At 43.0% G+C, this 15,501-nt stretch overlaps 1 protein-coding gene across 8 annotated transcripts in view; it reads right to left on the reverse strand.

Annotated features, from left to right (window-relative positions):
- LOC146757144 (receptor-type tyrosine-protein phosphatase T-like) overlaps window positions 1–15,501 on the reverse strand; it is an 88,679-nt gene that overhangs the window by 62,995 nt on the left and 10,183 nt on the right. For 6 of the 8 annotated variants that reach the window (XM_085523484.1, XM_085523487.1, XM_085523485.1 and 3 more), the window contains exons 3-4: window positions 6,580–6,876; window positions 4,281–4,390 (exon numbers count right to left, since the gene is read on the reverse strand). In XM_085523484.1, coding sequence (XP_085379610.1) covers window positions 4,281–4,390; window positions 6,580–6,790 — 321 coding nt within the window. In that variant the 5' untranslated portion in view covers window positions 6,791–6,876. Of the gene's footprint in view, window positions 1–3,150; window positions 3,507–4,280; window positions 4,391–6,579; window positions 6,877–8,844; window positions 10,336–15,501 lie in introns of those variants that run through there. The other 2 variants (XM_085523486.1, XM_085523489.1) reach the window with 2 other exon arrangements.

Raw genomic sequence — 15,501 nt, forward strand, 5'->3', positions numbered from 1 at the left:
TTGACTGTAGAGCTTTATATAAATTGGTTGCGAGATTTTGTGGTTGTTGCTTTCCTTCTTGAGGGAGCCATTTCTCATTCTTCTTTACAAAAAAGAAAGCCTTTAAATAAACAAACAAATGACTAAGCCGAATTCACATTTCAACCCTCTTGTCTTCTGCAGGAGGAGTTTACTTGATACACCTTTTGGTAGGGAAGATTTTATGCTAAAAATTTCATGAATAGCTCTAAAAAGGGGGTATGAATAGAACCACAAGCATAACTGTGCAGTGCGCAGCTATCACATCAGATCAACAAGCTTCATTTTACAATAAGGAAGCAGCTGTAGGGGCCAAAGCTGGGAGAAATCTGTTTCCACTCTACTGCAAATGCAGGCAGCGCATCCCACATCTACTGACCCTACACACCAGCATCTAAGAGGCAGTTTGCATGTAACAACCTCTCCTGCTGAGAAAGTGAGTGAAGTGATTGAGAAGAAGTGGTATATTGGCAACTGGAGAGATGTTGTAGGGCAGACTGCAATTTCACATGGAAACTGAGGATCTGTAACCTCAGATGCACAATTTAAACTCAAATCCACCGGGCTTAGAGCAGCTTGTCTCTAAGCATCCCATTAAAGAGCTGAAATAGTGCATGAAAGTCCCTTATATTATTATTCCTAGCACCTAAACAGGGGTTTACAGCATATCGGAAACAGACTGAGAAAATTAGTAGTTAGAAGAGGCAAATACATCCTTATTTCCCAAGACCCCATGTGCAACCCACATGGGACTTAATCAATGTAAAGATGAGAACATAAGTGATTACAAGACTATTCCACACAACATTTATAAAAACAGTTTACAGTTTAAATGTTGCCTTCAGGCACGGCTTTGAAAGGACTTCAATCAGCTGACTCTTTCTTCTAGCCAAGGAGCTGGAAATAGTGCAGTCACACTTGAAATGCTTCTAGGATTGTAATGCATTGTAACAATGCCTTCCCCCTAGTAATATGACAGGTACTTTAGACAGGAATGCTGAGGGTTTTTTGTTGGTGGTCCCCAATAAAGAAGAAACATTCTAAAAACTGGCAATTAGAAGAAATTGGCTACACACAAATAAGATTCTTATGATGGTGAAAACCAACACTGATCGATCACCGAGTGCCCCTCTAAGCTCACAGCTGCCCAAATAAACAGCAAAATGCAGCTTATTTACACTGTAGAGATCAAATACAAGCTTCCAGAAATTACCTGGGTCCACCTGTGTGCAGGATGTACCTCCATTGGGATCATGGAACAAATGCCCGAAAGAACCTCATCTAATCTACAAGCAGGAGAATTTAAGTGCCAAAGCTGGTCCATGACCTTGAATTAGATTGCTTGTTCATGCATTCCAGGGACAGCATTAGGTCCGCCCAGTGCTTGATGCTGGTTTGACTTTACACACGCTTAGGATAAAAGAAAGAAATCTTTGTTGCATGTCTTTGTACACAAAGGCTTTGAAGCTGAACTCCCACGTGGGTTTAAGCACCGTTTGATTATTAGAAATTTTAAAACACAGCAGCTTTTACAGGATTGGTTTTCTTTAAAAAAATAAAGAAAAAAAGAAAAAAAAATTCAACAAGCTTTCAGACTTCCAGGAGACTCAACAGGGGGCAGAGCTTATGATGATATTGTTAGATTCTGCCATTCACAGCTCACTATGAGACAGCAGCAGTAACACCTCTTTCACAAACGGCACATGCAAAAACACCTCTGCAGAGCTTTCTACCCAAACCAGCGTACCAGCAAAATCCATTATCACTCTTCAGCTATGTTTCCAAACACAGATTGATCCACTTGTCTCCTATAAGTACTTACACAACTTGAATCTACCTGGGGACCTGGTTTAGCTGGAGTTCCTCAGCTTTATGCCCCCTGCAGTGCTTACCTGCAGCAGCAGCCTATGCATCTTCCTAATGGCTCACTTGACTGGACAAACTGACACCCACTAGTACAGAACATGTTCATCACATTAACTGCTTTGCTGTGCTCCCCTAACATCCCCAAGATGCACTGCACCATCACTCACTTCTTCCTGACTCACATCTTCATCTTTCCAGCATGCTGACAGCTGACTTGCAACTCCTGGAGCTCTCCACATCCTCTCGCAATGATGATTTCTGCTCCCTTGGAACAGACTACAGTTACACACCAATTTGGTGATCTAGACGATTCCATTGTTTAAAATCCCAACTGAGGCTGTACCCAGTGCAACAAAAGCTTAGAAAGGCGGGGGTTTTATTTGTTTATCTTAAGCGGAACTAGAGAAAAAATACAGTACAGAAAATCCAATGAGTCAGACCTAGATGATGATGGTACAGAAGGAACTGTTACTTCATTTGGGGAAGGAAGATGGCTTTTTTGTTTTCATTTTATTAGGAAAGTTTGTGCCAAAAGGTATTTGAGAGAGAAAGTCACCTGAGTAATATCTATGTGTGAATCTAGGCAGTTATTCCCACGTGTAATGCAGAACTTGACATCACCAGATCCAATTTATAACGTGGTGTTTTTTGATCTGTACCTTGGAGGGAACTTTTCTTTAATAAATTTCAGTTGGTTCCTAGGCTTGTTTCTGCCTAATGACAGCAACACAACTGCAGAGTTTCTAGACAGCCACAGACATCACTGAGTTTCCTGCTCCTGCTGGTGACAGAGCAGTGCTGCCAGGGCTGGCTTTCAGGAACTGTGCTCCCTACAGAGACCTCATTAAAGTAGCACCTCACAGGTTCCTACTTTGACCTTCTTTTATTTTTCTTCCTGTTGCAGTTAAAGCCTTATGCTTCTACCTCGATTGGTACTGCAGAGCGCAGGTACCTGAGAGAACTGAAAACAGACTAACCACTACCTTTTTCTTCCTCTTTAATCAATAGGTCAGAGCAGCATCAGGCTACGATGACAAATAAATGACCAAACTCTGTCTAAAATGACACTTTAGAGGTCATTACTAGTGAGGAATGACTTTAGCATGAAGTCTTAAAATAATGCCTGTAGAGACTTGGTTTTAGGTTTAGGTATCCATAGCAGGATTAAGCAAGCAGTACAAAAGATGCAGTGACCAGGGCAATACCGGAGATTTCTTGGTATTTCCAGGAAGATTAAACTTCAGCAGCAAGTAGTAGGATGAGACATTTCTTTGCAAAGACCTACACTTTATTTACTGAACAATTAAAAATACAAAGTCTCCTGTTACTTAGAACAGGTACACGTATTAGCTTGTTCAACATCCTGACATTAACTATGAAAGCATTCTGGCCTCTCTCCAGATTATAGGTAACCACTCATCTGTATTTTTGACTCCAGCTGGCGAACTCCATTCATGTCAATACACTTGTCCTGGGGTGTCAAGGAGAATGGGAATGAATTCTGGCATTTATTCACAAACCTCAGACACTCAATTTCTCCAGGAAGTTTTAAACTCTTGGACTTTCATCCTTTTGGGAAGTGGGAAAAGTTGGAATTCACCTTGACTTCTCTTTGGCTTCAGCTGTCAAATATGCATAGAGTCATTATCAGAAAAGATCTGTTTGTGCCTCACTGAGACTCGAGCAGTGGTGTGACTCGAGGGGCAAAGGCACAGTCATGAAGCATCACTACCCTGGAGGCATTAAAATCTCTCTATGCAGCTGCTCAGCCAGAAAAGCTACTTGGTTTGCTGAAGTCCTTTCAATGAGCTGAGCCCAAGGCAATATTTTAGAAGGAAACTGCCTCTTTAAAAATTAAAAGGAGTTATTTTTGCATCATTTGACTGGGATTGCTTTAAATGTGTTCCATTATAGGTCACGTCTGCTGCCAGAAAAATAATGCATTCACAACTGATTCTATTCAGACCAATCTCTTGAAAAATACAGAGAGTTTTATAGTGGAACTCCTCACTCATATACAGAGGATAGACAGAGGATAGACTACCAGACCTGCAAAAGCCATGAAATTCCAAGGGTTTATTTGGACGGGTCATTTGCAATCTGCACGGCGTTTTCCAAGTGTCTCCACGATGACCAACAAAACACAAATTCTTACTTCAGTAAAGGATTACCTCTTAGCAAACTCTGCCACATGAAGCACTTTTCCCCAACCCCCACCTGACTTGAACTGGAAAACTTTTTCAGTGACAACAGCAGACTATCTCAAATATCCTTACATATTTTATTCAGGCTTATCGCAGTGTTTTCTGAAGTCTCCCAGAGCTCATGACTGGCTTAAACACATATGAGAAAGGCCCTATGGCATATGTGCTTTGACGACAGCCAGTTCTCCTCACCTCATAAAGTGTAATGATGCCATTTGTCTCATTTGGAGGCTTCCACTGAACGTAGATCTTCTCTTCAAAAGGTCCTCCCTGGATGGATTCCAAGGGAACGGGTCCAGGAACTACAGAAAGAAAGAATAACAAAAGCAAACAATGCTGTGTTAGAAGCTAACACAAGCTCCAGCAGTCACACACGTCAGAAGACACCAAGAGACCACCAGGCAAAGTTCATAGCTGAAAATAACGAACAAAAATAATAGCAATTAAAGAAAACCACTAAGTGACAAAAAGCCAGAACCCACGACACTACAGAATTAGCTCCATTATACCTTCAGCCCATAGGAGAAAAGTCTTCAAGTACATAAAGAAGAAACCAAAACCTCAGAAAATGAATGTATGAGTTTATCCCCCGAACCACGTGGAAGTGTTCTCATTGCATAAACACGTAGACTTATGCTTCCTGCTTCCATTTAACATCATAAAATAAATGTTTAATTTTACCCCAAAATATGCATTTATTTTTATTGCCAAAAACCAGTATTGCAGCATGTGCATATTTGTCTAAGTTTCTCTTCTATTCATACATTAAGATGCAAAAATATATATATTTTAAATAAAAAGAACTTAAACAAGTGAACCCAATTCAACTTCACCTTAAATATACCTATTTGCATTAGTGCAAATAACAGTGATTAACACCGTAACACTGCAGAAATGTCCACAGTACCCACACAATGTCAAGCAGCATAGTTACAGGGAGTAGCCTCTCTTTAATCCTCTCCCTGTTCTGGAATACAACACCTTTCTATTTCCAGTGGAGCTGTGCTTTATCTAGAAAAAGTTCAACAATACTGGGTCATTAACAAACTTGACAATCTGCTGCAACAACAAACTGCTTGAGAGTTGGAAGAATGGCACATCCACGAGGAAGCAGGATTTGCCCTTCAAACACACTGTGAGGATCAGTAATAGTGTAAGCAGTGTAGCCTCCTCTTTCAGTGAGCAATTTCAGCTCTTCTTCCAGCTCCTTTGGACAGTGCCTTCCCTAACTTTCCACCAGTGAACATTACAGATGATATATGCACATGACAACTCAAGGCATTACACAGTTGGACAAGGCAGGATATGGATAATTGTGTGCTCACTCCTAATTTGTAAGACTGCAGTGCTGAGCGTTTGCATTTTGCTTACAAGCTAAATCTTGTCCATTTACCTGCCTTCCATCAGATACACAGGATAGAGAGTGTTCGAGGACAGAATCATTTGGGTGCAATGCTAAAGGACAGTTACAGTCAGTAGGAAATATATTGTGTCCTCCTTCACCTACACAACAGCAAAGCTCCATCCACCTAAACAGCCAGATTGTACCTTGGCATGAAGATCCTATGGGCTGCACACCTTTATCAATATGAAAGATTGATTTCCCTAGTTAAGGACAACGTAAGATTTATGTTTCAAGATGGCTACAAGGCCACCTAAAAATCCACCTACTCTAGCAAAATTTTAATGCTGTGAAAGATAACTAAAAGACACTTCTAAGCCTGACTGATAAAAACCCCACTCGTTTTTTCAGGAAGATCTGCCATCCTCTTAATTCCCTTGTATGATATATTGTCTGGAACCACTTTCAGCTGAGAGAAACTTAGGAAAGCAACTTCTTATTACTCTGGCAGAGGAAGAACATTTCTTTTTAACACTAGACAGAATGGAAGCTTGTAGTTTAGGAGAGTTCTTAGTCTGAAATAGCTCAGATAGGAAAATAACACTTTAAAGCTTTCCACCAGTACTTCTTTAAAAGTGTTCTTTTGTATCTGGAATGGAAGAGTTAGCACCAAAAGAATTTAGCATCTGAGGCATATATAAAATGCTACATCTAGAAGGTCAGTATTAAGAAAAAACACACTCTAGAAAGGAAGACATTATAACTCTTTGGTGAAGTAAAGGAACCAGGAAAAAAAAAAAAAGTCTAATGTCAGAATTATATTTGCCCATATGATAAAGGAAGCGGCTGTGTCGGTCCTGGGTAGTTCAGAACACAACTTCTACTGAATTAAACCTACTGCTGTTCAGTAACTGCTCGAACTGGTGCTTGTCATTTCCAAGCACCTCAGGGAGCCCTGCCCTTTCAAGAACACTGCTGTGAAATGGAAATTATTTACACCTACAAATTTAACTTGCATAACATACATCCTGTCCAGAGAAGCCATTTATAAGTCTTCTGGGACAGGCGATTATGCTGTTATTTACAGTTTGAAAAGACTACAATGCCTTCACAAAAAAGAAGCAAGCAAACAAACCCAACATAACTCACCATCCTCCTCAGTCTGCACAACCAGCTCCTCACTCTCCATTTTGCCCTCTGGATTAGAAAGGGCCAGCCTCAGCCTGATGGTCATGAAGGGCCGAAGACCTCGCAAGGTATAGTGGGAAGAAGTTTGGATGAGTTCCTCTGCCTCAAATTTTTGCTGGTTAAAAACATACTGGTACTGAACTGTGAGATTGTAGCTGTGGCAGCGGGTCATGGCATAACCAAAGGGCTCCCACTGCAATGTCAGCTGCCGGGAACGGATATCAACCACTTCTACATTCTGTGGTCCATGGACAGGATCTGTGAGGCAAAAGAAATAACAAATTAATTCAAATTCAAAAGAAGTCAGCCACCATTAATATGCCTCCTTCCATACTGCCAGTTCAGGGTCCCTCGCAGTTCTGAGTGTTCTTGCCTTTACAATGTAAAAGTGATATTACTCATGTTTCTGAGAGAAAGAACAAAGGCAAAGGGAAATTAATGTCCGATCCACTCATGTATTCTAGCTGCTGAACCATCAGTGAAAATCCTATCATAGGGCACTGAACAGAGGTCACACTTCTGAGTCCTGTGAAATGTCACCGAACCCAAGAACGGCAGCATGATTTAAGTTGTGTGGAAGATGCACTTTCTTTGATGTTACAAACACATTCCTACCCAACACCTCAGTGAATGCAGCCTGAAGCGATGCAAGGAAATGGCAGTCGGAAGAGAAGGAACGAGCTCAGGTCTCTCACCATTATATTCCTGCCATTATACTCCTGCACCCTCCTTGCAACCCCATGCCCACCCAGCTCAGAGACTGAGACACAGTGAACCAAGAGGAACTCTCCTTCAGTAAGTTTTGTGAGCCAACTCAACCTTATGCCAGCAAAACTTTTATTTCAGAGCACATCAAAAGCTTTAACCTCAACCAAGTTTCATCATCCTTCATTATTGTTTCCACAGTATCTGTCTGAGGTAAAAGTTTGAATATTCATGTGTAAGAATCATTTTCACCTGCTGTTCCTTAATTTATTTTTAACAGCATAACTCAGAAGCTTCGACTACAGACTCTGCCCTTATTATGAAATATAAATGCACACGTCGTTACACACGCAGATAGAAAGAAAGGAAGATGAGTTAGTAAAATCAGTGTTTGGGACGTGTCAGATGATGGTACCACCACACGTGTCACAGTGTGTTCATCTGACATTTCTTCAACACGGCGAGCTCATCTGCTTTGTTGTATAGTATATATCTAAGGAAGATTAGAAAGTTCATTACTTCACACAGCCTTTAGGTTTATATTGCAATGGAGTGTTTTGCCCACTTCTCCCATTCACACTGTGACTCATGGACAACTTGAAGCAATCAGAACCCACAGGTCCCTTTCTGTGGGGCTGCTCTCCAGCCCCTCATCCCCCAGTCTCTACACAGAGCCCGGGCAGCCCCATCCCAGGTGCACAACCCAGCACTTCTCCACTTCGTGCAGACAGAAACTGCCCTCAAATCTGACTGTGGTGTGAGGCCTCTGTACTGTGAAGGCAATCAATGCTTCTCCCAGTTAAACATCATCTACAAATGCAATTCATAAAACTTTCAGATCTTTATTGGATTCAGCGACGAAAACACGAAAGAGAACTGGTTTAATAACGGAGCCCTGCAGAGCCCCACTAGTGGCACAAAGGGCAGCACTCAGGCCATTGCCTCCCCACGCCCAACACAGCCATGTTTTGGTCACCATGGGACATTCTAAGGGTCACACTGCCATGGCTTTCTGATGTCACAAACCACCTCCCTGACAACCGCTATAAATACGGGGACCCTGACAACAGAACATCAGTCTTCAGTAGACTCGCGACTTGGTTGCACGCTTGTGGCCCAAGGAGCAATTCAAAAAGTCCCTTCCCACCTTTTGTGTTGTCCCTCGTGGAGGAGGATGGATCCTCCTCCACCGAAGAAGCGGCGGCTTCAGGGGAGCAGCAGCAAACCTGAGCCGATGGATGTCGATCCACCTGAGAGCAGCGTCGAGCCCATGGAGGTGGACATCCCTCTGGAGGAGGAACCCATGGAGGTGGATCCACCTCCATCGAGGCAGGGCAGGCACCACAACATCGTGTCTGCCTGGCGACGCTGCTACCTCCATCGGCGGCGCACCAGGGGCTCTCCATTTCCATCTTGGCGTTGAAATGGCACCATCCGCCAGAGAGCCCCTGCGCCAGCTGCTGCTCCCTGCCGCCCTTTCTTCCCCGTCCTCCATCCTCAGCCTTCCCCAAGACCTCTCACCTCTTCTTCCCCTAACTCTGAGGAGACGGGAAGGACTGGCACTGCTGTCCTAGAAGCTGCTGCGCCGGGACAAGACAAGGAGTCCAACAGATGGCTTTCAGCTTCCTGCAGCCTCCAGCTGAGCCCTGACAAGAGGGCAGGACTGGGACTGGTGTCCTCTCAGCTGCTGCACCACCACAGCACGAGGAGTCCAGCGGACGGCCCCGAGCTCCCTGCGGCCTCCAGGCGCTGGCACAGAAGCTACAGAGGCGGCTGTTCCTTTGGAGAAGCAGAGGACTTGGCTTTGGACGGGAAGAAGGGCTCAAGTGCAGCATGAAGGTCCACCGCAGTTGCTCCACTGGGACTTTTGTTTCAACACTGGGCCACAACCGATTTAAAAGGACAACACAAAGTAATAACAATAAAAACCTGAGCAATTCTTAAAAAAGCAAAACCAGTCTGTGCCTCTCCATGTGGGTACTTGAGGGTCTGCCCGGGGACTGCCCAGTGCAGCACTGTGCCCTGCAAGGTCTGTCCACCCCTGGGAGAGCTGACAGCTCTCAGAATGGTTCTGTGACAACCTACAGCCTCTGAAACCATAACAGTAAGCACAATCCTGGCTTTGGAAGCATTGAAAGAAAACCAAAACCACATCAGTGTCCTTCAGAACCTTCCAAGGTAAACAGCTCCCGACTCCAAACCAGAATGGGGTTGAGACATCACAAACATTTCATGTCTTGGCAGTGGTGTAATTGAAGATGGCAATTAACCTCCATGCAAATGTTATAGCATTTGTTAAATCAGTCATTTTCTTTAAGTCCGCTGTGTTATAGAATGAATGGGCAATGACAGGGCGTTTGGTTTATTTACATCAGGTGTGTTGATTATTGGTGAGTAAGAAATGAGACTGATTCAGCATCATCTCATTGAAGTACATGTCCAAAGCCTTACTATGGACGATTATCTGCATGTTTCAATTATCTCACCTTGTTCACATTAGCTTTTTCCATTCTAAGTCTCCCAAGCTGGCTTGTGTTGAGCAATCTCAAATTCTAACTCCTAATTTTATCATAAATTGTTTATAATATAATATATCCTGATTTTTTTTTTTTTTACCCCACGGGACAATGTTTTTAGTAGAGTTACATGGCTACGAACAGATGAGTTTAAATTACAAGGCAAGACTCCAAACTCCAGATTTCAGCTATCGTCCAGATACCCCACTACACACACACACAACATCCTGCATCCCCCCAGCAGCTATCTTTTCTCAGGCTTATGTCCTTAAAATGCATCATTTTTCAGCCCAGTGGGGCAAGGTTGTGGCAGTGAGGTGCAAAGTGATTGGGGTGCTGCACTGAAAACAGAAATGGGATTCAGGTTTCAGAAATACCCATATCCTCAGGCGCTTCCTAAAGTGTAGAGGTTTGACATCTAATGGCCTTCCAGGTTCTTTAGCCAAGAGGAATGTATAAATAACTAAAAGCTATTTAAATCTTAGGTTCAGAGAGGGAGAAACGAGGCTGGAATCAAACTGGTAAATTGAAGCGCAAGACCTGCAAAGCTTTATGTCTGGCTCCCTTATCTCACCTTTCAATCTCCTTCTCCTGGAAGCTCAGACTATGTAATTCTGAAAATACTTTCCTGTTGCCACACCAATTTCCTCCACAGCACAAGCCATTGCAACTTACTGTTAAAAGATTTTGTATTGTTTTTAAAGGGCAGCAGTCTTACTACTTTCCCAGTTTAATTCCTCCTGCACTTGCAAGTATATAGCCTTCTTTTTCAATCTTTATCTCAAAAGGTCTGTAGTACCCACTTCCCTGGGTCTACCAAAGCAAGGCAGAAACAGTCTCACCCCATCTGAACAGTGATGGATCATATATATCAATATATCAGTAGAACCTGCATATACTGAGGTTTCTACATGTACTGCGACCTTGGAAAACCCATGGAAATTCGTAACAGGCAGCAGCAATGAACCAGGTGTCACTGATCTACTACACCTAGACTTGAATCCATACAAAGAAAATCACAGTCTCTGGGATTTCACTGTGCAAACACTTCATTTTCTGTTCAGCCTGGCTGAACTATTAATTACATCAAAATCAAGGACCAAACAGTATTTTTTAATACTGCATTTCCCAACAACAATTCAACACCTACCCTTAATTCAGTCAGGAGGCTGCAAAATGTTATCTGGCCAGGAACCCTGCTGCACTCCCTATGACAGGCAAGTGGCCAGGATGGAAACAAACTCTCCCAACAGATGGTTCAGGTGTGCGGCTAGTCCTTACCCCATGGAAACGGATCATTCTGACTCATTGCTGACCACTACTGTCCACAGACTGAGTCTCCTGCCATCACCATTCCACAGAGTGTACTTCTATAGCTGTTTCTACAGTTTTCTTATTTAATTTTACAGATCTTGTTTTGTTCTCTGTAGTCGACTCACTCAAGGTGAGATTGTAGAAGGGCAGAATTCGATTTAGATTATTAATAACAATTGTTTCCGCTTCATACCTCTCTCCACCTATGGAAGACCAAAGAATAAAGGACGTAATGACAACGCACCAGGGTCTGAAGATGAAGCTAAGGTTAAGCAGAGAAGTTAAATAGAGAAAATCAGCTGTTGCTCTCCAGGTTAACTACCTGCTGCAGGGGCCTAATTGCAAGATATTGTTACTGTCAGGGAGGACACAGTACTGAGTGGAAAAAGGCTGATCTGCTCTGAGGCCTCACTGCCGGCATCGCCCGACCCTATGGAGAAGGAGGCGATGTTTATGAGCCGTGCAGTTGCCCACTGATTACGTTGTTTCCCAGCAGTAGTTTTACACTTTTGCAATAAACTGAGACTGACTACTTTTCATGTAACCGCAACAAAATTCCTTGTAGCAGTGAAATGGAAAATGGGATAATTCTTTTGTAGATTCCTACCTGTTCTACAAAGACACCTTTTTTTGTCTCACAGATGGAAATCTAAACAGTAACTTGTCTGGCAATGATTTGATTGCAGATATTAGATGAGAGCCGAAGCCCTTTCCATCTCACCCTGACTCCCTATCTCCCAACTTCCTCCTTACACTACCATACGATGCAGCAAGCCAAGGGAAACATACCTACTACCAAAATAATGTAGCAGAAGCATTCAACTGGTCTGTTTTATCCAATTCAAATGTATGTGATGGCTCAGGATAAAACAGACAACTCCAGTGAGTGCTGTCCATCTCTTCAGAGATGCTGACAGGCAAGTTGTTCTATGAACACCCCCTGTATCCTCATCCTGTACGCGGTCATTGCAGAACTCTGTCCATTCTTGAAGCACTGCATGTCTTTTTGGTGACAGCATTTCTTTGCTGAGCATAACGACGCATACAGATGCTGCCCATCAGATTTCAATGCCTCCCCAGCCTGAATGTGGTAGAAATGCCCTTTCAGACATGACAGATAAAAACACTATTCAGGCAGAGCTCGTTCAGCCTTTCCTGGCCTTATTCTTTCCTGCATAAAGAAAATTTCCCTCGTTTGAATTTTGTTTCATTTTTAACTGGTTCGGCTGTCACCGCTCTAAAGACAGGGCAGAGAAAGCTGAAGGCAGATAGTTATACAGAAAGGTGTCTTCTAAGAGTTTCAACAGGGAAAACAACAAGAGAAAAAAGGAAGGAAACTCATGCAGCAAAATGGCCACGGAGCAAGCAAGCTGCTTGTTGAAATACATGCAATCAACTCATCCCCACGTCACACACAAAGAAATAGGTGTCATTACAGCTGATGAACAAAACCAGGCCGTTCTGTGAGACATGAAGGAGCAGCCAGATCCGTTACAATAGAACCATGAAAGAAGCTGGATCATTGGCTATGTGCTAAGCTTGGTGAGCTCTTGTAACACTTAACATGACCATCGCACTGCGACTCACAGCACTTTTCTTCATGTTTTGATTGATCTGGTTTTGTATCAGTCACAAATTTTAGTCCTAACTCTGTATTGTAGGAAACTCAATATTTCAGCTTGTATTTTCTCATTACAGCTGGATATGGTAAAAAAGCAAGCTTGCTTCTTCTGGCACCAAAAACGGTTCCCTAACAAACTTCAAAACAACCATTTAAAACAACAATAAGGGGCAATTATGAGTTTATTAAAAGCATCTATCACGGAAACACTTAGCAGTGCTATTCCATGGCTGGGAACAAAATGGGGATTATCGAGCATTTTGATGATTAAATGCAGAAGTATAATTAAATATGCTAATGTAAGCAAAATTACAAAGCAGGTAGAGCACTTGGTCTTTGGCAAACAGAAGTAAAATGTGGGTTTTTTTTTCTTACAAATCTATTTATTTTATTATGTGTAAGTAAAATTTATTTGTGCAATTTTATTAACATGCATACGTATTTAATTTGATTCCCTCTTTCTCTGTGTACCTCTGCTGTTAGCTTCAAACACAACAAGCGGAAATGATTGGAACACTGCATTCCTGACAAAGAATAAATTGTCTCCGTAAAAGTAAAGGAGGTGATCGAAATAAAAGGGAAACAAATGCTTGAGAGGTTTCCCGTACGCAGCCATAGGTCTGAACAGCAGAGAGAAGCACTGCTCCTGCAGATAGGCTTTCTCACATTTCTAACTGCGGCTCCCTCTTCTGCCTGTGCAATCTGAAAGAGAAATTCTCCACCATCTCCTGGAAGCCTTTCAGAAATAAATAAAAACCATGTTTTCCACATCTATCTGTCAGCCCCAGGAAAGGGCCCCCAGCTGATGAAGCACTGGCTTTGAGGGCGCTGTGGTGATACCTCAGGTGCCCAAAGCCACTTGAAGCTCATCCCATCTTCTCAAGATTCAATAGAAGCAACAAGTCCCTTTTTCACCAGCAACGGGCACTCAGGTTTCAGAAGTTCAAATATGACAAGGGCTGAGATTGGATAATTATGAAGGGCAAAAGACATACTGACACAGCCATAAAGGACCAGACAAAGGGAGGAGATGTCCTCAGGAGTGAGTAGTTGGAAATTCAGGTAGTGTAGAAGATGCCAACCCATTTCTTTTCCCAGTTATTCCCTTCGCTGGGCCAAGAGACTTTAGAATTCCTGTTTCCAAGTGCTGTCTGCAATGTATTTCAGAAATGTAGTTTTAGACAAGGTCTAACTACAATGTATGGGCAGCTGTTTCATTCCAATTTCATGCTCATGTCTTCCTTCCAATAGAAAGCTGAAATCAGCAGTGCAATGTCATTACTGCCACGGCTGGGTACCTGTTATGTGAATATACATATCTGGACAAATGTTTATTTCAAACTGCTGTAGATACTCCTTGGGATGGTGGAAGAAGGATAGAAGTTGGCTCTGAAAAAAATCAATAGCCCAGTAATTGCTCATTTCCTACGTTATGGTCGCACTTCTAACCTACAGAAAATAAAGCAGAATAACTTTATCCCTAAGCTTATCTGGCTGTAAAATCTCTGTTCAAAGATGCCCACGTTCCCAATAGGAGCCATTCCCATTCTTCTGGATTTTCTGACTCAATTAATAAACTAGACTTGCTGCAGTGCAGCAGCCAAAATCCTGGTGTGCTTCAACACCTGCTCACAAGGGGGACAGAAGCAAAATCTCTCCCAGCATCTTCCTGGAGGTGCCTATTTTCCAGCCCTGAGCTACAAAGTGCCAATGTCTCTTCTCTAGCTCTACTAACTCAGTTTTGTCCACCCCTTGCGATGTCACCAGGCAGTAGCATCAATGAGTAACTCCTCGGGTCATGGTCAGCATCGCAGCAGCCAGGTCCATTTTATAACAGTACTGCCCAGATTTTTGCCTTTGAGACTTTTCCTGATAGTTCATCTGCTTTCAGCACCAGCACAGCTCTGACATGGACAGGGAGCCAGGATCGGTGCCCTCTCTGAGATCCATCAGACTGGCAGGTCTGTAAAGTAAAAGGGGCTCATAGAAGGAGGCCTGGCAAGAAGCAAGAGCAAAGGTCCCAGAGAGCAGATGTGAGGAGCAGGACCAGCATTTCTTCACCACCATTAATTGGTGAGACGCTAAAAAATTATTCTTAGAGAATTTCAGAGCAGACCTTATGCACGACATAGATACATCACATGGATAAACTCGTTCTTCAGAAAAACCACTGAGCCTCTTAACAGAGGGCACTGCTTATATTGCAGGTGAAACCTGAACATATGGACCTTCGTGTTCATGCATGAACCTGTGCATACACCTACACACACGCACGCAGTCCCCATCCATGTCAGGATCCCACACTTGCTCAGAGAATGGAACTACAGTTTGCCACGAGGAAACTCTCTGCAGTCTTCAGAAGGGACAAAAGCTGAAGGATGTAACGACAACTGAAAGTCACACAAATCATGCTGATGATCAGTCTCTAAGCTTCTCTACCAAGTCCCTTACTGGTCCATTTGTCTTGGAACTACGAGTTTGAGGTTTTAACGAGCACAGGAATGTCAACTGTAATAGACCTGAAGGTAGAGAGGCATAAAACAGACAGTCTGCATGACAGAAATTGGCCATGTCCTCATCCGCAGGCCAGTGGAAAGGCAGAAGTAGATTTACACGCTGCTCACTTTGTTCATAACTCACTGGTCCTCCATCAGTTAGCTTTCCCATAACAAAGAGCACTATTACTGCACTGAACATCATGACACAGCCCAGCGGGAAGCCTTGGGA

This window comes from Coturnix japonica, chromosome 24, assembly GCF_054131305.1.
Source record: "Coturnix japonica strain WE chromosome 24, WE-NBRP24, whole genome shotgun sequence".
NCBI lineage: Eukaryota > Metazoa > Chordata > Aves > Galliformes > Phasianidae > Coturnix > Coturnix japonica.